This window comes from Rhinolophus sinicus, linkage group LG05, assembly GCF_036562045.2.
Source record: "Rhinolophus sinicus isolate RSC01 linkage group LG05, ASM3656204v1, whole genome shotgun sequence".
Taxonomy (NCBI): domain Eukaryota; kingdom Metazoa; phylum Chordata; class Mammalia; order Chiroptera; family Rhinolophidae; genus Rhinolophus; species Rhinolophus sinicus.
Window position 1 is genome coordinate 78,379,695 of NC_133755.1, and position 23,469 is coordinate 78,403,163.

Genomic DNA, 23,469 nt, shown 5'->3' on the forward strand with positions numbered 1-23,469 from the left:
CAATTGCAAAAAGAAAGCAGGAAAAAACACAAATACATGGAGATTAAACAACATACTTTCAAAGAACAACCGAGTCAAAGAAGAAATTAGAGGAGAGATCAAAAGCTACATAGAAACAAATGACAATGAAAATACATCCTACCAAAATTTTTGGGATGCAGCAAAAGCAGTTTTAAGAGGGAAATTTATCTCATTACAGGCCTATCTCAAGAAACAAGAAATATCCCAAATATATAACCTCACGTTACACCTCAAAGAACTAGAAAAAGAAGAACAAATGAAACCTAAGGTCAGCAGACGAAGGGAAATAATAAAAATCAGAGCAGAACTGAAACAAATAGAGAACAAAAAGACAATAGAAAAAAAATAATGTGACAAAGAGCTGGTTCTTTGAAAAGATTTTAAAAATTGACAAACCCTTGGCTAGGCTCACTAAGATCAAAAGAGAGAAGACACTAATCAACAAAATCAGAAACGAAAAAGGGGAAGTTATCACGGACACCACAGAAATACAAAGGATCATCCAAGAATACTATGAAGGACTATATGCCACCAAATTCAATAACCTAGAAGAAATGGACAAGTTCTTAGAAACATATAGCCTTCCTAGGCTGAACCATGAAGAACTGGAAAATCTAAACAGACCGATCGATCACCAGTAACAAAATTGAATCAGTCATCCAAAACCTTCCCAAAAGTAAAAGTCCGGGACCAGATGGCTTCACTAGTGAATTCTACCAAACCTTCAAAGAGGATCTAATACCAATCCTGCTCAAACTCTTCCAAAAAATTGAAGAAGAGACAGTACTCCCCAACTCATTTTATGAGGCCAACATTACCCTGATACCAAAACCTGGTAAGGACAACACAAAAAAAGAAAACTACAGACCAGTATCTCTGATGAATACAGATGCAAAAATCCTAAACAAAATTCTAGCAAATCGAATGCAACAATGCATTAAAAAGATTATTCATTATGACCAAGTGGGGTTCATCCCAGGGGCACAAGGATGGTTCAACATACTCAAATCCATCAATGTGATACATCACATAAACAAAATAACGGACAAAAATCATATGATTATATCAATTGATGCAGAAAAAGCATTTGACAAGACACAACATCCATTTATGATTAAAACACTTAATAGGTACATAAGGAAAATATCTTAACATAATAAAGGCTATATATGACAAACCCTCAGCTAATCTCATAATTAATTATGAAAAAGTGAAGCCCTTTGCTCTACGTTCAGGACCACGACATGGCTGTCCCCTATCACCTCTACTTTTCAATAGAGTGTTGGAAGTCCTCGCCAGAGCAATCAGGCAAGAGAAAGAAATAAAAGGCATCCAAATTGGGAATGAAGAAGTTAAATTGTCACTCCTTGCAGATGACATGATGCTATATATAGAAAACCCTAAAGATTCCACCAAAAAGCTATTAGAAACAATCAATGAATACAGTCAAGTTGCTAGCTACAAAATCAACGTACAGAAGTCCACTGCATTCCTATATACTAACAATGAAATCTCAGAAAAAGAAAATAAATAAAAAAAATTCCTTTTGCAATTGCACCTAGGAATAAACTTAACCAAGGATGTGAAAGACCTGTATGCTGAAAACTGCAAGACATTTTTAAAAGAAATTGAAGAAGACACAAAGAAATGGCGAAACATTCAGTGCTCACGCATTGGAAGAATCAACATAATTAAAATGGCCATATTGGGGTCGGCCCAGTGGCTCAGGCGGTTAGAGCTCCATGCTCCTAACTCTGAAGGCTGCCGGTTCGATTCCCACATGGGCCAGTGGGTTTTCAATGACAAAGTCGCCAGTTCTATCCCTCGTGAGTCCCGCAAGGGATGATGGGCAGCGCCCCCTGCAACTAAGATTGAACACGGGACCTTGAGCTGAGCTGCCCCTGAGTTCCCGGGTGGCTCAGTTGATTGGAGCACGTCTTCTCAACCACAAGGTTGCTGGTTCGACTCTCGGAAGGGATGGTGTGCTGCGTCCCCTGCAACTAGCAATGGCTACTGGACCTGGAGCTGAGCTGCGCCCTCCACAACTAAGACTGAAAGGACAGCAACTTGAAGCTCAATGGCACCCTTCACAACAAAGATTGAAAGGACAACTTGACCTGGAAAAAAAGTCCTGGAGGTACACACTGTTCCCCAATAAAGTCCTGTTCCCCTTTCCCAATAAAAAAAAAAATCTTTAAAAAAAAAAAGGCCATATTACCCAAAGCAATATACAGATTTAACGCAGTCCCCATCAAAATCCCAATGGCATTTTTTAAAGAAATACAACAAAAAATCATCAGATTTGTTTGGAACCACAAAAGACTCCGAATAGCCAAAGCAATCTTAAGAAAAAGGAACAATGCTGGAGGTATCACACTCCCTGACTTTAGCTTGTACTACAGGGCTACAATAATCAAAACAGCATGGTATTGGCAGAAAAACAGACACATAGACCAATGGAATAGAATTGAGAACCCAGAAATAAACCCCCATAAATATGGACAGATAATTTTTGACAAAGCAGTAAAAAACATACAATGGAGGAAAGACAGCCTCTTCAATAAATGGTGCTGGGAGAATTGGATAGCCACGAGCAAAAGAATGAAACTGGACTGCTATCTGTCACCACGTACCAAAATGAATTCAAAATGGATCAAAGACTTAAGCATAAGACCTGAAACAATAAACTGCATAGTAGAAAACATAGGTACTAAACTTACGGACCTTGGGTTCAAAGAGCATTTTATGAATTTGACTCCAAAGGCAAGGGAAATAAAAGCTAAAATAAATGAATGGGAACAGCAAAAGACTCCCATCGACAAAATAAAGAGGCAACCAACTGAAAGGGAGAAGATTTTTGCAAACAGTGCTTCCGATAAGGAGCTAACATCCAAACTAGACAAGGAACTCATGAAACTCGACAAAAAAACAAACAACCCAATTGAAAAATGGGCAGATGACCTGAAGAGACATTTCTCCAAAGAGGACAAATGGCAAATAGACATGTGAAAAAATGCTCAACATCACTAATCATCAGAGAAATGCAAATAAAAACCACAGTGAGATATCACCTCACCCCAGTCAGAATGGCTATCATCAACAAGACAAATAGTAACAAGTGTTGGAGAGGCCGTGGAGAAAAGGAACCCTCATACACTGTTGGTGGGAATGCAGAATGGTGCAGCTGCTATGGAAGGCAGTGTGGAGGTTCCTCAAAAAATTATGAATAGAATTACCACATGACCCAGCAATCCCTCTCCTGGGTATCTACTCAAAAAATCTGAAAACATTTATCCATAAAGACACGTGTGCTCCGATGTTTTTTGCAGCTTTATTTATGGTGGCCAAGACATGGAAACAACCAAAATGTCCTTTGATAGATGAATGGATAAAGAAGTGGTATATATACACAATGGAATACTATTCAGCAGTAAGAAAAGATATAGGACCATTTGTGACAACATGGATGGATCTTGAGATTTTAATGCTGAGCGAAATAAGTCAGACAGAAAAAGCAGAGAACCATATGATCTCACTGATATGTGGTATATAAACCAAAAACAGCAAAAGAACAAGACAAACAAATGAGAAACAAAAACTCATAGACACAGACAATAGTTTATTGGTTACCAGAGGGTAAGGGGGCGGGGGGAGGATGGTAGAGTAGGGTAAAGGGGATCACATATATGGTGATGGAAGGAGAACTGACTCTGGGTGGTGAACACACAATGGGATTTATAGATGATGTAATACAGAATTGTACACTGGAAATCTACTTAATTTACTAACAATTGTCACCCCAATAAACTTTAATTTAAAAAAAAAAGAAAACCAATATGGCAATACCCATTAAGATTATAACTCCACAATGTTTCTACCCAGGAACCCTTCTCACAATAATAAATGCACTACACATAAGGGCATATGTTCAGAGAATCTTTATTGTAACACCATTTATGCAGCAGGAAAAAAAAGAAAAAAAAAAACCTAACTAAGTAAACACCCACCTGCTGAGAAAGGGCTGAAAAATGTATGGTATCTGCAGAACAAGACCTGTTATGCAATCATTAAAAATGTTAAATGACGTGCAGCCGGGTGGCTGTTGGTTGGAACGTGGGCTCTGAACGGCAACCAGTTTGATTCCCACATGGGCCAGTGGGCTGTGCCCTCCACAGCAAGGTTGAGGGACGGCCACTTGGAGCTGATGGGCCCTGGGAAAACACTGTCCCCCAAAAAAATCTTTTAAAAAAGTAATTGCGGTGTAAAAGGTTAAAAATAATTGCAAAAACCGCAATTACTTTGGGAAAAAAAAAAAGTTAAATGAAAAATATTACTAAAATTTTTTACATCTGAAAATATAAGCACTGGCTCCATAGTAGGGAAACAGACTATCTCACAATATGCTGGTTTGGACATACAACCTTATTAGACTTTTAAATTTTTATGCCTTTTGACCCAACAGCCCAACTTCTAGGAATCTGTCCTACTAATACATGGTATGACCATCTAAAGATACATGTGCAAATATATTAAATCACCATGCACACCTTAAAGTAATACAATGTTGTATGTCAATTATAGCTCAATAAAACTGGGGGGAAACATATGTGCAAGGATGTTCACTACAGCTTTTATTTAATAAGACTTGGGAAGAACCTAAATGTGTACTCAAAATAAAATGGCTGAATAAATTATATGTCTACACAATGACTAACACAGACTTGAAAAAGATTGAGGTAGCTTTATGTAACTGAACTAAAAAGATAGAAGATAGTGTAAAGTACAAAAAGCAAACTGAAAATTGTCTATGCTTGAAATCTTTCATAATTAAAAAATGAAAAGAAAAAGTGGGGGGAAATTCGATGCCTTGCCTTTTTCTGAGTAAGAGTGTCAGAAGTCTGGATAGTTGAACCCTCTTCATCCCCAAGCCACCATACATGATTTTGACCAGTTTTCTACCTGCACTGCTAATATATCCATTTCATCTATATGACTCAGTAATTTTAAGCTATTTGCTTCTGTTCTCCCTTCCTGATATAAAAACATTAAAGTGTGTATTTCTAAGTTTTCATCTCATTAAAAATGTCATCTCATTATTATACTTCATTTTTGCATGGTCCTGTGTTGGAAATCCCTTGGTACAAATCAACATTACAACTCATGACTCTCCCTCCAAAACAAAGCTAAAGAGGCTGACTATCCAGTTAGTGGCTTTCAAATTACCCTACCTTAGAGTTGAGGCGTTTTGTGAACTAGAAGTAGTACTGTTGCTTAGTCCCTAATGGCCAAATAGCAATGAGGGAAAAGTTAATAAATGTAATTTTCTCAAGTTTAATCCTCTTCAGTCACTGGCAACCTTAAAAAGAAAAGTGAACAAAAAGGAAACCAGTTAAGAAAAAGTAGACTAATTGTACTTAGCGTGTGTGATCAGAAATCTTTATAACGCACACTTTTTAATAGTTTTTGCAAGTAAATAGTTTCTAGCTCTCAGGATGAGGTTAAATGCTGCACAGCGTAAACAACATCACAATTTACACAGGAACAAGTTGTCATTGGCCATTTCCCTTGGGAGGTACACCAATACTTGCTCATCTCTTTCAGTAAGCATTCTGCATGCCAAACGTCGGGGTAGAGCCGGCGAGGCTAGCTGACTCCTCTACCAGCAGTGTCATACCCATCTTGCACTAACTCCTCCCTGCCCCCTTTACACCTTTACCCAGCACCTACTCCTGCCCCGCCCCAACTTTCCCTCTGCCCCATCACCCCTCTACTCATCACTAGCTCCTCCCCAGTCTCATCACACCTCTTTCAGCAGACGCTTCCTCTGCCTAATCGCTGCAAAACCACCTGCTGCGAAGCTTCCAACGTCAGGAGAGGAAAGCAGGGGACTATATTGCAAAAATCTGTAGTACCCATACAAGCACCATCTGCTCTCGCGGACAAACTCAAGTCACAGCCCCAAAGCGGGAAGAGCGCGCCTGGGCTCGCACATAGTTAACGGGCGTTTCGGGCGCGCTTGCGGCCGGGCCCAAGCGAGGAGCTGAGGATACAAAGGTGAGCAGTAGAGTCGCGGTACCAGCTCAATCGGGACTCCCAGTCCAGCGGGGGAGGTGATCATTTCTTTAAAGCCCGCATAGGAGAGGTAGGGCGAGGAGCACTTAAAGCCCACGGCTGGGAGAATGTACTTAATCCCTGCACCGTAAAGGGCTAACTCTAAACTAGTCGGAAGTGACGTGTCTGCTGAGACCCGCAGGTCCACCACGTAATTGGCCGCGCCTCACCTAGCCACCTTCTCCCCGGAATGGCCTGCAGAGGATAAGTGTAGCTGAAAGTCCGCCACCCGCCCTCGCCCCGCCCCCGGCGGCTCCCGGCGCCACCCGGGTCAGCCGAGCCCAGCCAGAGTCCGAGCCGCTGCCGGGACCGGAGAGCTTCGCCTGCCCGCGCCCGTCGGCGCCCTGCGGGCAATGGGCTTCAGAGCTCAGCCACGCGCATGCGCGGCCCTCTCTCCAGCGGATTCCTCAGGTCACCTGGACGACAACGTTTCAGCCACCTGCCCCTCCAGGTCCCTTCTCGCCCTTGACTCCTCCTGCAGATTCTCACCACCGGCCTCCCGCCTTCTTCCGCAGGCACCGCTAGGCCCTCCCGCGGCCGCCCGCCGACACCACGGCTTCCACTAACACGAGCCTCTCGGCGCCGTTTCCGCTTCCGGCGAGTATTGTGTGTCGCGCTGCGGGGCGGGGGCGGGGGGAGGAGGCAAGAGGGAGGCAGTGCTCCGGCGGCTCCGCGCCCCGCACTACCGGACCCGAAGCCGGGAAGGTAGGTGCTGTCCCGCCGCCGCGCCCGGGCCCCGGGCCCGCCCCGCCGGCCGGTTCCGCACGCCGCGTCCCAGCGCCCCGCGACTGCGTCACCAGCCCCCCGCACGTAACCACCGCTGCCTCCTCCCGCCTCGGGCCCGGGCGGACGTTTTGCCGCCCCGGCGACGTCAGCGCGTCCGGCGTTGCTTGGCTACCCCGCCGTTTCCCCGTCCCGCTGCCGCTCGCCTCCCCCGGTGAAACTGACGCCGTCACCGCGGGTCTCGGCTTCGTCATAGCAGCGGGCATCCCACCTTCACGTCACACTCCTCCCCACCTGGACACATCCCTCCTTCCCTGCCAACCTCTCCCTCCTCTCCAGTATCCCTGCGCCAGATCTAACGGGAGAAGGAGCCGGCGGTGGGACCGACTTGTGGACCACGCTCAGGAGAGGGTCGCAAGGTGGGACCCCGGACAGTGCTAGAAATAAAATGAGGACGCCCCTGAAGTTTGCCCTTCCACAGAGACACGAGGAATAGAGGGAAAGAAAAGACCAATCCAGAGGGCCCGAGGCCTCACTATGGCTGTAACTCCAAGTCCTCTCCATACTCCTGACCTTTTCCCCATTTCTTTCACACCACTTCTTTGCCAGTCAGATCCCTCCTGGTCCCTAACTGCATACAATTCAACTCACCCCAAGTGAGGAGGACACCTAATTCCTAGAATACTGGGGTAAGGACAGGATCACTACTCACAGTTGGAGTTCCATAGGTGGAGAAAAATCATCTAACTGAACGGTCGCTCCTGGTTGAGAGAAGAAATTGAGGTCCAAATAAGTTACTACTCCAAGTTACACACTTTTCATGTGTGCCATAAGTATATACAGGAATAATCATTGTTAACCCAACTCATTATAGGGACACTTCTCTCTCAGCACACAGACCTACTAAATTTCTTTCCTTCTGTTGGGACCCTTGGAGAGGAGGGAGGGTGGACAGGTGGGGTGATAGGGATAGAGAAACCAACCATTTCATAGATTAAAATGGTGACATTTTAAGGATGGAGTAGGGGACCAGTCTTCTTCTTTTATAAATGCTTTATGCATTTCCAATTCTTTTGAGACTTCACTTGGAGATTTTGATTGCCTTCTTTTCATTCCCAACCACTCCAAAACCTATAGTTGGAGGCACAGTATGTTCAAGGAATTAGTTATCGATAGCTATTTCATAAGACTCCAGTCCCTGCATGATATTTAAAATATATTTTTTCATCCCTCTTTTCAAGAAGTTATCGGCCTGGACTCAGTAATACACTTTTTAGTATAGTTGCCATATCACTTTTCGGAAGTTCCAAATGTACAATTGCACACAAATAGAATAGGATGTTGTGTGAATCATTTCATTCCAAGAGAAGGACACACTTCCTCTAGGCTAGTCTGATAAAAGGAAGAAGAATTTCAATCTTTCCTGAAAAGAAGGTTGTTAGCCTTGCCTAACTAATTCCGTTTATTACTGTTTGAAAGAGAGAGAGAACACGCTTGGCAGAGAATCAAGCTTGGGCTCCAATGGACTATTGTAATAAAACTCTTCAGTAGCATTAAACTTTAAAATATACCTAATTTAAGAAATCTTAATACTTTGACTTTTATGGCATTTTGCACTTTCGCAAACTCCTTCCTCATCTATTAGAAAAATATGTCACACTAGGAATAAATTGGTCTGGAATTATTGGTTTTAAGAGAAGTGGGATGAGCCTGGATCAGGAGAAGTATACTGAGCTAGAGTTGAAAGAAGCCTCCGTTTCTAACAAGAGAAAGCAGAGGTAAAAAACAAAAGATTGGGAGTTGTGTGTCAGTTTGCTGAAGACGAAAAAAGAATTAGATCGATAGCTGGGAGTCACAAGTTTTAAAAATGGGGAAACAAAAGAGAGGTGGAATCTGGTGCAAGAGAAGATGTGCAATACCAAAGTGGGGTTAAATGTGGAGTTAGGATTTTACATGGGGGTAAATGTCAGAGCAGGGATGCAGAAAAATTAAACCTCCAACTAACATTTTTCTCTGCTCCCTTCCTGTCCCAAAGTTAAATAATGGCAGAGACAAGTCTGTTAGAGTCTGGGGCTTCTGCAGCCTCCACAGCCGCAGCCCTGGAGAACTTACAAGTGGAGGCGAGTTGCTCTGTGTGCCTGGAGTATCTGAAGGAGCCTGTCATCATTGAGTGTGGGCACAACTTCTGCAAAGCTTGCATCACCCGCTGGTGGGAGGACCTAGAGAGGGACTTCCCTTGTCCTGTCTGTCGAAAGACATCTCGCTACCGCAGTCTCCGGCCTAATCGTCAACTAGGCAGTATGGTGGAAATTGCCAAGCAGCTCCAGGCCGTCAAGCGGAAGATCCGGGATGAGAGCCTCTGCCCTCAGCACCATGAGGCCCTCAGCCTCTTCTGCTATGAGGACCAGGAGGCTGTATGTTTGATATGTGCAATTTCCCACACTCACCGGGCCCACAACGTCGCACCACTGGACGATGCCACACAGGAATACAAGGTAGGGAACCAGACACATGATGTCAACATGGGGCAAAAGGGAAGAGCACAGTGGGCGGCAGGGGCTCCCTGGGTAGAGGATCGTAAGCTCCAGACTGTATCTGGTCCTCACTCTGGAGTCCCCTCAGAGCTACAGGCATGGGATACGTAGTCCATCAGTTATCCTCAAGCATGAATAAGAGCAGTGGTGAGCAGTACCCCAAAATTTCTCTTGGACTTTTCTAACACATTTGAGTATGTGTGGTCTTGGGATGTATCATTCCATAAATGAATGAAACCACATGGAGAAGATCAAACTTAGGAAGAACTGAAAAGTGGTCTGGTTTCCTCATTCTGTCCGCCTGCTCAGACCACCCCTGTTCTTCCCATTAGTATTAGGAATAGGGTGACATCACTTTAGACTGATTGCCACCAGGTGAAGCTGGACCAGTCTGTTATCCATTATCCTCAGATAATGGATAACATGATGTCTGGTTTGACTTATTGCTGGGACACAGGATAAATGTTTGAGTAACAGTAACTAGAGATTTTAATCTCTTAGCAGTTTATCAAGTACTTTGCTTAATTATGTTAATAAAATCTTGGAAACAAGATTTAAGGTAGTTTGCAGTATAAGTAATTAAGATTATATTTGCAGGTGGTTAGAGTTGGATGGGAGGACAAATGTAAAGAATGATATCAGGGTACAGAAGGGCACTTTGACAGTAATAGGCAGTTAGTTGACTTAGAAAATGGATAAGGTTGGTGATAGCTGGACCACTAAGATTCAGTGAGAGGGAAGTTTAGTGAGCAAGGAAGGTGATGGGGACAGGCTAGTGGCAGGAGGAGGGACCTAGAAGAAATTGGCACCCCAAATGACAGTCAAGTAAGTGAGTTGGATCAAGAGGTGGTGAGATGGATAGAATGCAAACAAGTGGTTTAAAACAATGGGTTAACTTTTGAATGTTGGCTGTACCAGCCAACCCCAGTTGCCACCTGTCCCACTTCCCACCCCTCAGGAAAAACTGCAGAAGTGCCTGGAGCCCCTGGAGCAGAAGCTGCAGGAGATCACCCGCTGTAAGTCCTCCGAGGAGAAGAAACCTGGGGAGCTCAAGGTAAAGGCAGCGACCCCATGTGGGCTGTGCCACAGGCAATTAACCAGATGTTAGCCACACATTACTTAGTCCACAAATTTTAATTCATTAGAAGAACACTGTTCCCTCAAAAGGATGGTATTTTCTTAGGCTTGATTGTCATTAAACATTGTACTTAAATTACTTGTCATGAGTTAAGGATTGAGGAGAAGGACATAAGAGGTGAAGGACAGACAACTTACGTCTGCGAGTTGAGGGAGTCCGAGCCCGTTGGTCGCCTTTTCTTTGTACAGCAGGGAAGGAGGCTCTGTTGGGAGTGTAGGGATAGGAGTTTCTTAGAGGGACTGAGGAGAGAAGAATTTAGAAGGTTCACTGGGCAGGAAGGGAGAGGGAGCCGACCAGGAGCTCCCAGAAGAACTGCCCAGTGGCGTTAGGACCACATTGTTTTAACTCAGGTAAGCTCAAGTGTGCCAGATGATGTTCCTAGAATGTTCCTCCCCTCCCCATCCTCTACCTGTAGGATCCTATCCACCCTTCAGGCACAGTGAAAGCCACTTCGTATGCAGCTTTTCCTGACTGACCCTTGAGAAATTAGCTTGCTTAGTTTTCATACAGTTTTTCATCTCTTTCATAGCATTACCATATTTGTAGCATGGTATTTTGGTATCTGCTTTATTTCTTCTATTGGACAGTGAACAAGTATCAATAGTAGCAGTAATAATAACTAGTATTTATTGCCTCCTGTGCATTAATTCATTGGGTGTCCGTGGCATTCCAAACTTCCAGCATTACAGTAGGTCTTAGGGTTCTGCTTAGCTTGAATTTCTGAGTTCAGGCTAGACTTGGCACAAGTGGGATATAGAGAAGCTACAAGACAAAGGGAAGAAAGTCCTGGAGGTCATCTTTGGCAAGGGTGAACTTAGAAACCTTGTACGGTAGGTGTCATTACCCCTAGTTTATGCAAGAGGAAGCTGAACTTGGATGGTCCAAGTCTAGTCCGAGCACATAGCCAGTTTGTGGTAAAACCAGAGATGCTAGTTCTGCTTGAATCAACCAATATTTATTAAGCTTCCAGTACAGGCCAACCCTGTATTTGACACTGGGAAACAATAGTGAGCAAAAACACAGTTCCTGCCCTCCTTGCGCTTACAGTCAAGTAGAAAACATAAATAATGGCGTGGCACAAAAAATAGTTGCAAGTTCATCAGAAGACAACATAAAAATTTGACCTCATTAAAGGATTCCAGAAGAAATCATGAGTTTTTGGTGTTGAGACTTAGGGATCACCAGAAATTAAACACAGACATAAAAATAGTAGAAACACTAATTTTTAAACAACACATTTCAACAAAAAGCAGGTATTATTACCTTAGTCCTTTATACATTTTAACAAAGCAAGCATTTCAGTTTTTTTTAATTTGAACTAATTTTGATTGCAAAGGTGAACTTTACAAAAAAAGTTTTTTGATCTTTTGAAGAGCTCCTGAGAAATTTAAAATATGTGAAAACAAAGCTTATTCCCAGCATTAACTTTCCTCTTCCTGTTGATCACCTTGAAGGTAAAGGATAGAGAGGGGAACAAACATTTTTTAAACTTGTAAATACTTAAACAGAGCTTTGGTGTTTTTGAAAATGTAAGGCATTGTTTCAATAGTCTCAGAAACTACCACCAACCTTCCTTTTGTGACCATTTGAATTCTCCTTTCTCCTTCTCCCTTATCTCCACCTCCAGAATCAGACCCTTTTAAAAATAATTTGTAGTTAACCATGCTGAGGTGAAAGTTATTGGTAAAATAATCTTTAAAACTTATTGGTAAAATAATCTTTAAAAAGAGACTGTCATGTATAATATAACATAAAGAAAAGTAATTTGTAATAAAATCTGTGTAATATTTGGATATGACTACCCTGAAAGACACTACAATTTAATTATATCCTTGCGCCTACATGTGACATCATCAACAATGCAACAAGTACAAGTTCAGACTGAGGTAATTATATAGTAATATTGACTCAAATACCACAACCAGCTTACCTCTTGGTGACATGATTTTTTCAAAATAATAAATAACTTTTGGTAAAGTTCTAAGAAAAACAAAATACAGTCTTATTCAGCCATTCCTGAAAAACTCAGGTATATTAAAACTATAAAAATTACTCTTATGTTTTTGTATAAAACGGCACTCAAGTTCAAGCCTATGATTTTGAGTATCCAGCAGAACATTAGAAAATGGTGCAGGACAGTTTATCTTGCAGGGTCGTCTCACACTTTGGAAATGCTAGCATTCTTGCCAGGAGCACCTCCGTCATGGCAAACAAAAATGCCCCCCCCCCCCAACCCCGCATTTCCAAAATATCCCTAGGGGGAGGTAACACCCTCATTAAGAACCACTGGCCTACAAATATAGAGTGAAAAAAAAGGATTACGGGATTAGACAAGGAGAGCCCTTTTGCTTTCTATTTACCTCAGTTATGAATCCTAAGTTCCACCCATTCATAACCCCTGTGCACACACATGCACACACTGCTGTGCTTTACCTAAAGGTAAATGTTGTGGGAATGAACATATTTTGTCCTGATGTGGGCCGGAGAGGGCAGCCGTGGAATGGGAAGCAGCAGCAGCTCTAGAACTGGAGCTCATCAGCCTCTCTCAGCAGCTAGCTGAAGTCCAGAAACACCAGGCTTTACACCCACCGGCTTGGAGCCCGCTCTGCTTGCCCTCAGCCCTGCCTCTCACTCCCTTCCACTTCTTCCAGCGCCCCAGTCTCTGCTTCTCACTTTGCTCCCTTCTTGGGCTGATTCCCCCATCTGCTGTGCCACTTGGAGAATGCTCTGGGGAGGTCACTTGTTGCAGTGGAGGTTCAGCACGAGGGAGGATGTGCTTGCTGATAACCCTCAGTAAGGGTCAGGCTGCTATTTGAGTCCTGTATTTTCAAACTTCAGGAATGTTCAAGTTTAAGTCCATTTGCTGGCTGAGAGAAAGCATGGTTCAAATTTCAAGCAAGTAACTTACTAAGAAACTTTGGAACCTGTTCCTAGGAGGGCAACTGTCAATTCTCTGAAGTGACGCGAAACTGTTTAACAGGGTCAGCCCTGAAATCTAAATATATATTTTATAACAGCCCATTACCAAAATCTTACCGATTCTGATACTTTTCCAGTTGATTCTATCTGGTAGATATTTTTATCAGGTAGATGTCTTGCAATACACAAATGATGAGAATCTTATCTCTCAACTTTCCAGTGTTTATACTTTCCTCTTTTAACAGATTGCATCAGCTAGAAGTTTATCATCAGATATATCAGATATTTCTGATATCTAAAATAGTTTGTCATTGTATTATTGAGTTCTTATATCTTGAATTTTTTTTACTAAAACATAAAAGTACTGCTTTTTTAGAAGTTAATGTAATTAAAGAAAATTAACTTTTTTAAACATTGATTTTTTTTTTTTTTCCTAATCTCCCCTGTGGTCTTCACTCCCAAGTCATCAGTGGGGGTAACAGTGGGGATGGGGCCATTCCTTATAGATGGAAATTGTAATGGAGAGAAACATGAGTGTGCTGTTAAACTATTTTCAGCGACACTGGAATCTGTGTTAATTCATACACGTGGCAGTTGGGAGGGAAAGGCACCCTGTGCCCCACCGGCCCTGCTAAACATAACACCCTCCCTCTTTCCTCAGAGACTAGTGGAGAGTCGCCGACAGCAGATATTAAAGGAATTTGAAGAGCTTCATAGGCGGCTGGATGAAGAACAGCACATGTTGCTTGCGCGCCTGGAGGAGGAGGAACAGGACATTCTACAGCGCCTCCGGGAAAACGCTGCTCACCTTGGGGACAAGCGCCGGGACCTGACCCACTTAGCTGCTGAGGTGGAGGGCAAGTGCTTACAGTCAGGCTTCGAGATGCTTAAGGTTCGACCTTTGCCCCTGCACAGCCCCGCGGGTCGAGCACAGTGTAGCTTTGCACAGGCCGTTCTGTCCGCCCGGGATGCTCCCTCTGCCCCACTTCTCTAAAGCCAGTTCTTTCTCCTAGACACACTCAAAGGATCTATTTCTACAGAAAGGCTTCTCTGATTTCTTCCATCCCCTTCTAATCATTTCTGTGTTCTTACGTCTTGTCAACAATTATGTGCTTAATTTGTACCAAAGAAAACAATCCACTCTTTTGAAAGGAGTGGGTCTAGTCTGAATTCGTGAAAAATACTATGCATTAAAAATTGTGTAAATGTAGTTACCATTACTTTTAAGTCCTGGAACTTGATTTACCTAGTGCTAAAAAAGAACAGAAACTTAGTTTGAAGGACACTTGAAATTATGTATAAATAATATCTTGTTTTTGATATGTAAATGGTGCCTCTAAAATGTTTGAAATAATTTGTTTTCTTAAGCAGATGAATGGTGTTAGTAAGGCTGTAGAAAACATATTTCTTACCTTAGAGATCAGATTGCCAGCATTTGAATCAGTGAGGCTTCGTTGTGCATTTCTCTGCATGCTGATGTATGCCTTGGTATTTATTCTTATGTCCTTTCATGTATGTGTGTTCTGCCTTCCACATTAAACTGGGAAATCCTTGGCGGGCAGAGATTTGTCTTCTTTGTCTTCTGGACCCCAAGTATTTGCAAATCAGGATTGGCACAGAGTTATTAATGTTTATTAACCAGTACCAGACGGGGGATACCAAACCATAATATGGGAAAGTGTGATTCATTCCTATGCCACCAGCCTGGAACTATCTGTACTGATCCTCAAGGAGACAGGTGTGTGGTTGGTACTTGGGGGACAGAGTAAAGAGCAGACATAATCCCTGCACCTTGCGTCGAGCTCCCAGTGTGCTTGGGGAGCAAAGACAAGCACACAAGGAACCATTTGGAAGTGATAGAAATGACCAAGTTTCGTGATGACCAGAAGTTGAAAGTGGGGATGCAGTTGGGAGATGTGCTGAGATAGCTCTGGAGCGCTTCCCTGGATTGTGACCCTCAGTTTGCCCCGCTCCTATTTTAGACATCTAGAACTTTGGAGGGGAGGGGGAACCTTTTGCCTGTAGGACCCTTGACTACCAGGACCAATTTGCTTTCTTTTCTCCTTCCCTCTAGGATGTCAAAAGTACCCTGGAAAAGTAAGTGATTCTTGTATGTCTTTGAGTGAGTCAGGTCTTGGCTTAGAGACTTAGGGGTACAGTAAGGAGCTGTGGGAATAAGAGTAGAAAAGTCACACAGTGTCTGGGTAGGATATGGGTGCATTGCATCTAAGAAGCCACTTAGAAACAAATCATCGGGACAAATCGTTCCTTTCCTCTTTCCATTTGAGCATCAGGACTTCCTTGTTAAAAAAGATACCAAGATAATGTGGAATCAGATTCTCCCTGTGCCTGTATGTGGAACTGTATCCAAACAAGATGGAAGGAGGAAGGGGTTGGGAAAGGTGGGGGCGAGGTGATTACCCATTTGCATGAAATATAACAATATCCCCAGAAAGTTCTGGGACTCATTCTTAAAATAAGGATCTGTCCAGGGGACCATATGGCTCTCCATAAATTGACAAAAGAAAGCAATACACAAGTATTTTTCCTCAGGGAGGAGGGAGAAAATCAGAGGGTGGAGAAATGTAGTTTCTCCCTAAAGATGTCAGCATCTGAATACTCACTCGACTGGAGCTTCCCCTGACCCTGCCCTTTCTTCCCCTATCTCCCTATCCCTCCTAGATGTGAAAAGGTGAAGACCATGGAGGTGACTTCAGTATCCATAGAGCTGGAAAAGAACTTCAGCAATTTCCCCCGACAGTACTTTGCCCTAAGGAAAATCCTTAAACAGCTAATTGGTGAGTTATTCCCAAAAGGAAAGTAGCAGAGGGAATCAGCAGAGAGAAGAAAGTCTTTAGGTCCTACTTTATCTGGGCTTCAGCTATCTCGTCTGTGCCCACACCACACCCACCCCTTTAGCTGGCTGTCAGTCCCTCTGGGTCACAGGACACCAAGTGAGAAGCCGTAGGTGTCTTCTACTCTTAGGCCCTCACTTTTCTGAATAGGGACCCAGAAAAGTTAAATAATTTGCCTAACCTTGTCCCCTCTTGAGAGTGGAAGGAAATATCATTAATATTTACTCAGAGAAAAGAATCATAAAGAAGGACCGTTCCAGGAAAACACACCTAGTCACCCTGCCCCTAGACCCCGACGACGCCTTCTCTGTGTCCTTCTGAGCGTTTTCCATTCTTTCTGACCATTGGACTGTGCCTGTGCTTCTCTGCACAGTAAGACAGGTGATGATAGCGGGGTCTGGAGGGAGGACCAGGCAGGGCCTACACCCCCAAGACAGCGTTATCTGCTGGTTTTAGGGCCCGGCTGAGAAGTGAAGCCGGTGTTCCCTCCCCTCCCGTAGCTGACACCCTGGATTGAGAAAGTTAACCAAACCACAGTGTTCCGGGGGCTTTTTAGGGGAGCAGACTCTGGAAGGCAGGCTGGAAGAGTGAGGCAGGGGCATTTAGCTATTCCCGTCCTCATCTAGCTCCCCACTCTGGCTTCTCCCGCCAGCGGATGTGACCCTGGACCCTGAAACTGCTCATCCTAACCTAGTCCTGTCGGAAGATCGTAAGAGTGTCAAGTTCGTGGAGACAAGACTCCGGGACCTCCCTGACACACCACGGCGTTTCACCTTTTACCCTTGTGTCCTGGCCACTGAGGGCTTCACCTCAGGCCGACACTACTGGGAGGTGGAGGTGGGCGATAAGACGCACTGGGCGGTGGGCGTGTGCCGGGACTCGGTGAGCCGGAAGGGCGAGCTCACGCCCCTGCCTGAGACTGGCTACTGGCGGGTGCGGCTGTGGAACGGGGACAAGTACGCCGCCACCACCACGCCTTTCACCCCTTTGCACATCAAGGTGAAACCCAAGCGAGTGGGCATATTCCTAGACTATGAGGCCGGCACACTGTCTTTTTACAACGTTACAGACCGCTCTCATATCTACACCTTCACTGATACTTTCACTGAGAAACTCTGGCCCCTCTTCTACCCAGGCATCCGGGCTGGTCGGAAGAATGCTGCACCACTCACCATCAGGCCCCCCACAGATTGGGAGTGACAGGTAGGGACGTGGCGATGATTGGGGTGAGGCAGGGTCAAGAGCTACGGGCCTGCCTTCCTGTGACCTGCTGGAACGCCTTTGTGTCTGCCTGGTTTCAGTCCTGAGCCGTCAGGGAGAAGCACCTTGGTTTCTAGAATGGTTCATGTGGAGGAGGAGTAGGACTGGGCTGGCATGAGAGCACAGCTGTGTCGCCCTCCTAACTTGTCACAGTGGGGAGCTGGTTCCGAGGTTTACCTCCCCTGACGTCCATCAGGTTTTCTATTGCACAAGGACGGGTTGGAAAGGGAGAGCCTTTTCCAGGATCAACAAGTCTTTGGGAGGGTCTGATGTGCTCAAACCAGAGGAGGAGACAGAAACCCCTGTACATCTTTTTAAGGTGTTCTTTGACCCAGAATAGTCTTGTTTTTCTGAGGAAGACCACAGGGGTGTATGTACCTCTAGATTGAAATAAAAATGAATGACAGTTGCTCTCATGGGTCCAGAAGTTGAGGAGTCTTTCCCTGGACAGAGATGGGGCATCAAGAAGGTTAGAAAGGTCAGGGAAGGGGGATAAAGGAACGGATTCTTAGATACTAATGAAGGGGAGAGGAGTTTCTTTGGTCTTCTATTCCCAGAGTAAGGTTGTCATTGTGAGTAGGGTCCGCCAGAGGTAGGAATGTGGGGAGGAGAAGGGTGGGAAGGAAAAGGAGAACCTGGTCCCTGTCTCAGCCCTCAGCGGAGCTGGCTTACCCCCTTAGAGCTGATTGTCTCCAAGAAGTTGACCACCTTACTCTTCAGACATGAGGTGCCAGCGATCCTTCAAGATACTCTAGTGAGAGCATAGCTTTCACTGCTTTCCCAAGGGAACTTGGAAAGGAGACAGGTATTAGAGAAAAGAGAAAAGTATATCTATCCAAAGCTCTGGCCTTAAAGAATGTTACTAAATAGTTACTCCCACGCTGTCAGCCTTGTTACTTGGCTGTGGTTTCCAAGCCAGAAAGGGAGAAAGGAAATGGAGTCTTCCTCAGCCCGAGGTCAGGGTAGAAGAGGGTGGTGTGTGTAGGCAAGGGCCAGACGGCCATCTTCCTTGTACCTGTGTGCACCTGGCGGAAACTGGTGTTCACAAGAGCCAGTCTTCTACTTGTTTGCTGCCATTCTTCACCACTTGCCATTTCCCCTATCAGAGAATGTAAATCATTTAATGTTAGGCCAAAACACACAACCTGTAGGGTACATATGTTGTTGAAAAAGGTAAAGCAATGCATGCCAAACCAAACTGAAATTACTTGGACTATCTGCTGCTTGGGTCATTGGGTTCACAGAAGATTGGGATAAGAAACTGCAGTTTATTGAGGGCATTTCAGTTCCTCCTGCCACCTCAACAGGACTTTGTCCAGACTCCTCTTACCTTTGTGCCTTGACTGTGGTTCTTTGTGGCGAGATGCTTTGGTTGGTAAAACATAATATGGAACAAAGGATCCACTGAAGTGATCTCTGTGTCGTGTGGTGATTTGGCAACAGCCTCTGTTGATGTGTAAGAATCACTGGGTATTAAAAATGCATGTTCCAGGGCTCACCCTTAGTGATTGATCAAGGTCTGTAGTGGGTCTGGGCATCTTCATTTTAAGCATACTCCTTTCATTTGGGTCTGGAATACTTGTGAAAGTCATCCTGAAGGAGATTTCAGCCACTTCCTCTGAGCTGGAGGCCTGGTTCCCTGTGCAGCCTGACAAGGTTTGTGGGGGCGGGGGCCTGTCGTGTGGGGCGCCCTGCGGGGTCTCTGTTCCCGCTCCCCACACAAGAACGCAGGATATGGTGAGGCCAACACCCACGGAGCCAGAGGTAGGGGAGTCATACCACTATGGTCTCACTGGAGGCTGGGTTCACCGGACGTGCGACCTGCTGTCCATTTGTCTGCCAGCCGACCGACGACTCTCCTCTACTCTCCTCGACTCTGCTCCTCGGCTCTCCTCCGTAGCCGCAGCAGGTATATTAGCGGCCAGTTGGCTAACTGGCTACAGCTGACGGCCAATCAGCCACAGCCGAGCCAGCACCTTTCCGCGTGAGGCCAAGAGCCTGTAAACTACTTTCTGGGGCTCTGCCCCCACAGGGCCTCATCCTCTCCTGACTTAGGCTGCCCTCTCCCTGTCTCAGGATTCATACATGTTCTGCCCCTCTAGCTCTCATCCCTCTACTTCTGACCCCAGGAACTGGTGGTCATTAACTGTGAAGCAGAGGTAAACACCAAATGGAAGACAGAAAGAGGTCACAGGGAGGGATTGTGATCTATGTCTGTGTTGGGGGCAGGGTATAGTTTCAGGGGCAGGAGATGCTGTTGACAGGTTTCTGTGCTCCAGTACCTAAGACTAGGAGTTAGTGTGTTTAGTACTGCATAACAGGAAATGTATGAGGTCTGACAGTTAAGTTGGTGAACTCATTGCAACAATGTTGCTAACCTTTTTTGATATCAGAGGGATTATTCATTATTAATTTGTACCATTTGATATCAGAGGGATTATTCATTATGAATTTGTACCAACTGGACAAACAGTTAACCAACTTTACTATTTGGAAGTGCTGAAGAGGCAGCATGAAAAAGACGACCTGAACTTTTCACCAACAATTCATGGCTCTTGCATCACGACAATGCACCAGCTCACATGGCACTGTCTGTGAGGGAGTTTTTAGCCAGTAAACAAATAACTATTGGAACACACTCCCTACTCACCTGATCTGGCCCCCAATGACTTTTTTCTTTACCCAAAGATAAAGGAAATCTTGAAGACACTTTGATGACATTCAGGACATCAAAAATATGATGACAGCTCTGATGGCCATTCCAGGAAAAGAGTCCCAAAATGGCTTTGAAAGGTGGGTTAAACGCTGGCGTCGGTGCATAGCTCCCCAAAGGGAGTACTTCAAAGGTGACAGTAGTGATACTCAGCAGTGAGGTATGGAGCACTTTGGGATGAGTTCGCAAACTTAATTGTCCGACCTCCTATTCCTTGGGTTAAGTGGGAAAGAGCTGCGCTTTCTGAGGGCCAGGAGCCTTCTCTCCGTCCTCCACCCTTCCTGATCCTTTCTAGTTTCACTCCCACTGGCACCTGTGCATTTTTGAACGTATAATCTCTGTTCCTTTTATTTGTAGATCTTTGATTTCAGGAGAGTAGGGTAAAAGGTCTAGCTGTGTATAAATTGCGCAGAACCATCTCCCCAACCTATCTGTATAAAGAAACCAGTCTTCTGTCCTAAAAATGTTCAGCGGTTTAAGATCCTCGCTGTTCCACTAGCACCTCCAGTCTTTATCTAGTATAAATGGTCATGGGCCTGAGGAAGACTAGAAGGAAATCAAAATTTATAAGTGGGCTCTGGGCTTGAATTGCTGAAGGGGTGGGGGGAATGGGTTTACAAACAGGTGGGTCTGTGGGGCCGCTGATGGCGCCAGAGTAAGACCCACAGGCGAGCGTCTTGCGAGCCCAAGAACTACACTTCCCGGGAGGTCTTGCGCTGACGTGGGGGGCGCGGCTATCAGGGGCGGGGCCTGCGGGGTGTCTGTGCGGCGCCTGCGCGGCCGGAATGGCAGGGCCGGTGAAGGACCGTGAAGCGTTCCAGAGGCTCAGCTTCCTGTACCAGGTGAGTCCGCGTAGTGGGCGTAGCAGGGGTAAAGGCTGGTGCCGCCGGCCCCCGAGTGACCGCACTCCTCCCCTAGGCCGCCCACTGCGTCCTTGCACAGGACCCTGAGAACCAGGCGCTGGCGAGGTTCTACTGCCACACAGAGAGGACCATCGCGAAGCGGCTGGTCCTGCGGCGGTGAGAGGCGCGGAGCCTAGCGGAGGGCGAGGCAGGGGGTGGGCCGGCGGCGCGAGAGGAGGAGCAGGCACTCAGACCACCTTCCCCCTGCACCCGCAGAGACCCCTCGGTGAAGAGGACCCTCTGTCGGGGCTGTTCTTCCCTGCTCATCCCAGGCCTGACCTGCACGCAGCGCCAGAGACGTGAGTGCTCCTGTGGAGGTGGGGTGATTGAGGAGCACTGGTGGGCGGGGGGGAGAGGAAGGGGGCAGGGGGAGGGGGCGGCGGGCCAGGACCCTTTCCTCGCGTTAGGTGGGTGTCTGGTGGGGTTTGCAGGAGCCGGCTTTCTCCAGCGCTGAGGTAAGGTCTTCACGACATTTGTACAAACTAAGGTCTGGGCGGTAGAGAAACGGTGCCATAAGCGGCAACCTCGCCCGTGCATAATTACAGGTGTTGTTTGGCGTGGTTCCCATCACCACTCATTTATGCAACAAAGATTTATTTTTGTAACATGTGTCAAGCATTGTGCTACATTCATTATTCTTATTGAAATTAGAGTCTGATGGGACTAAGATGGAAATAATTAAAATAGTGTAGAAAAGGACTTTAATTCGGGGGTAGAATGCTAAATTACTTATGCCAGTGCTGGCGAGACTCATGATAAGAAGGCTTAGTGGAAGAAAACTCTAGCCATGTACACCGGCTCTGAGATGACAGCTTGTGGCCCTGTCAAGAAAATGAGTTTAGGGAGCTGGAGTTTGAGGTGCACAAGACGTGTGGCTACAGAAAGAAATGGCAGATCTTAAAGAGTCTTGTTAAGGAGTTTGGACTTTATCTAAAAGAATACCAAGAAATCGATAGTTTCTGCAGGGGCCTGACACTGTCAGGTTTGCATTCCAAGTGGGGAGGGCGTGGAATTCCTACTAGAAAGCAGTGGAGGCAAAACTGGGTGCAGGAGGCCTTTTATTCCAATCCGAGGTACTCTCTTTTTCCCTCTTCCACCCCAGGCTGCAGGGGGCAGCGCTGGACAGTACAGACCTGCCTAACATGCCAGCGCAGCCAACGGTTCCTCAACAATCCTGGGCATGTGCTCTGGGGAGACCGGCCTGAGGCCCAGCTGGGGAGCCAGGCAGGTGAGAGGTGGGGGACAAAAACGTGGGCTCTCCCAGGGGTAGGGGTGCTGGGGGACATAGAGCTGCAAAGGACACATAGGTGAATTCTGGGTTGATGTGAGAGGTACCACAGTCTTCTAAAACTAATTTTGCTTATCTGTCCAGATCCCAAACCACCACAGCCCCTGCCAAACACAGCCCACCTTCCTGAAGAGAAAATGGAGCCTCAAAGTTCCAGTCAGCAGTGATGGATTCACCCTGTCTTCCAAATAAAGTTTAATTCCGTTTCACTTGGTGATTCTGTTCTGTAGTTCAGCTCTTAATTCCATGTTCCTCTGTTTTTCTCTGGAGTTCTCTCACTGACTAACCTCTCCTTTGTCCTTTGTCTTTATCATTCTTCTAGTCTCACATTCAGGGAGATCTGATTTTCACAGACCACCTGGCCCCACTAAGCCGTCCCCATAGCTGGGTTCCTGACTCCAGTGCCCCTTCACCCTGCTTCTCAGTGTAGTCAATGCCACGTTTGGAACTGGGGCTCTCGGGTTGTCTGCAAGGGCCTGAGCTGCTTAAGGCATCCATATTTAGGCAGCCCTGACTGTTGACTGAAGGGCTGGACAGACTGCTGATGCCACAGATGTGTTTTTAAATGAGGAAAAGAAGTTTGAGGATGGGGAAGGAGGGGCTTCACATCCTCTAGTTCTTCTCCAGAGGTGGTCTTTTCCAATCTCTGGGTTTTCTTCTATCAAATTCTAATAAGGGAAATTGTACAAACCCAGAGTAACCAGGTGAAAGGTGATATCCAAAGGACACTGACAGACATTGCACAAGTATGCTTTGTAGGTAAACCCTCAAGGTTTTCTTGTGAATTAGTCAACAACAAAAACTGTTCTCTTCAGTATTCCTAGAGAACTGACTCAAGGACAGAATTTCAGCCTGACTTCTTTGCTGAGTACCAGCTAATCAGTTCACCCTGAAAGAATACAAACAAAATTACTGTTCCCAGAATGCAGTTTTCTTTCTTGCCTTTCTCTTATAAATCCTGTGTTCCACTTATTGCTGCATAAAAATCACTCATAATGTGGCTTA

The 23,469-nt window shown here is 45.5% G+C and overlaps 2 protein-coding genes across 4 annotated transcripts; both read left to right on the plus strand.

Moving 5' to 3' along the window:
* Positions 1 to 6,554: 6,554 nt before the first annotated feature.
* TRIM39 (tripartite motif containing 39) lies at positions 6,555 to 18,974 on the plus strand. 3 transcript variants are annotated; one of them, XM_019717378.2, is made up of 8 exons: positions 6,701 to 6,837; positions 7,195 to 7,274; positions 8,891 to 9,350; positions 10,348 to 10,443; positions 14,108 to 14,338; positions 15,521 to 15,543; positions 16,129 to 16,244; positions 16,954 to 18,974. In XM_019717378.2, the coding sequence occupies exons 3-8, from the start codon at positions 8,898 to 8,900 to the stop codon at positions 17,499 to 17,501; spliced, it is 1,467 nt and encodes a 488-aa protein (XP_019572937.1). In that variant the 5' UTR covers positions 6,701 to 6,837; positions 7,195 to 7,274; positions 8,891 to 8,897; the 3' UTR covers positions 17,502 to 18,974. The 3 variants fall into 3 exon arrangements, with proteins under 3 accessions (XP_074188713.1, XP_019572937.1, XP_019572938.1); XM_074332612.1 differs by lacking the exon at positions 7,195 to 7,274 and having other exon boundaries at positions 6,555 to 6,729; XM_019717379.2 differs by lacking the exon at positions 7,195 to 7,274 and having other exon boundaries at positions 6,730 to 6,837.
* A 2,011-nt stretch (positions 18,975 to 20,985) lies between these two features.
* Positions 20,986 to 22,673, plus strand: RPP21 (ribonuclease P subunit p21). Its single transcript, XM_019717380.2, has 5 exons — positions 20,986 to 21,116; positions 21,193 to 21,293; positions 21,393 to 21,475; positions 22,279 to 22,404; positions 22,549 to 22,673. The coding sequence occupies exons 1-5, from the start codon at positions 21,060 to 21,062 to the stop codon at positions 22,629 to 22,631; spliced, it is 450 nt and encodes a 149-aa protein (XP_019572939.1). The 5' UTR covers positions 20,986 to 21,059; the 3' UTR covers positions 22,632 to 22,673.
* The last annotated feature ends 796 nt before the right edge of the window (positions 22,674 to 23,469 follow it).

Coding starts and splice junctions, on each gene's coding strand:
- TRIM39 (XM_074332612.1), top strand. CDS start 8,898: ATGGCAGAGACAAGTCTGTTAGAGTCTGGGGCTTCTGCAGCCTCCACA. Junction 10,444..14,107: donor AGAAACCTGGGGAGCTCAAG/GTAAAGGCAGCG, acceptor CTCTTTCCTCAG/AGACTAGTGGAGAGTCGCCG. Junction 15,544..16,128: donor GTCAAAAGTACCCTGGAAAA/GTAAGTGATTCT, acceptor TATCCCTCCTAG/ATGTGAAAAGGTGAAGACCA.
- RPP21 (XM_019717380.2), top strand. CDS start 21,060: ATGGCAGGGCCGGTGAAGGACCGTGAAGCGTTCCAGAGGCTCAGCTTC. Junction 21,294..21,392: donor AAGCGGCTGGTCCTGCGGCG/GTGAGAGGCGCG, acceptor CTGCACCCGCAG/AGACCCCTCGGTGAAGAGGA. Junction 21,476..22,278: donor CTGCACGCAGCGCCAGAGAC/GTGAGTGCTCCT, acceptor CTTCCACCCCAG/GCTGCAGGGGGCAGCGCTGG.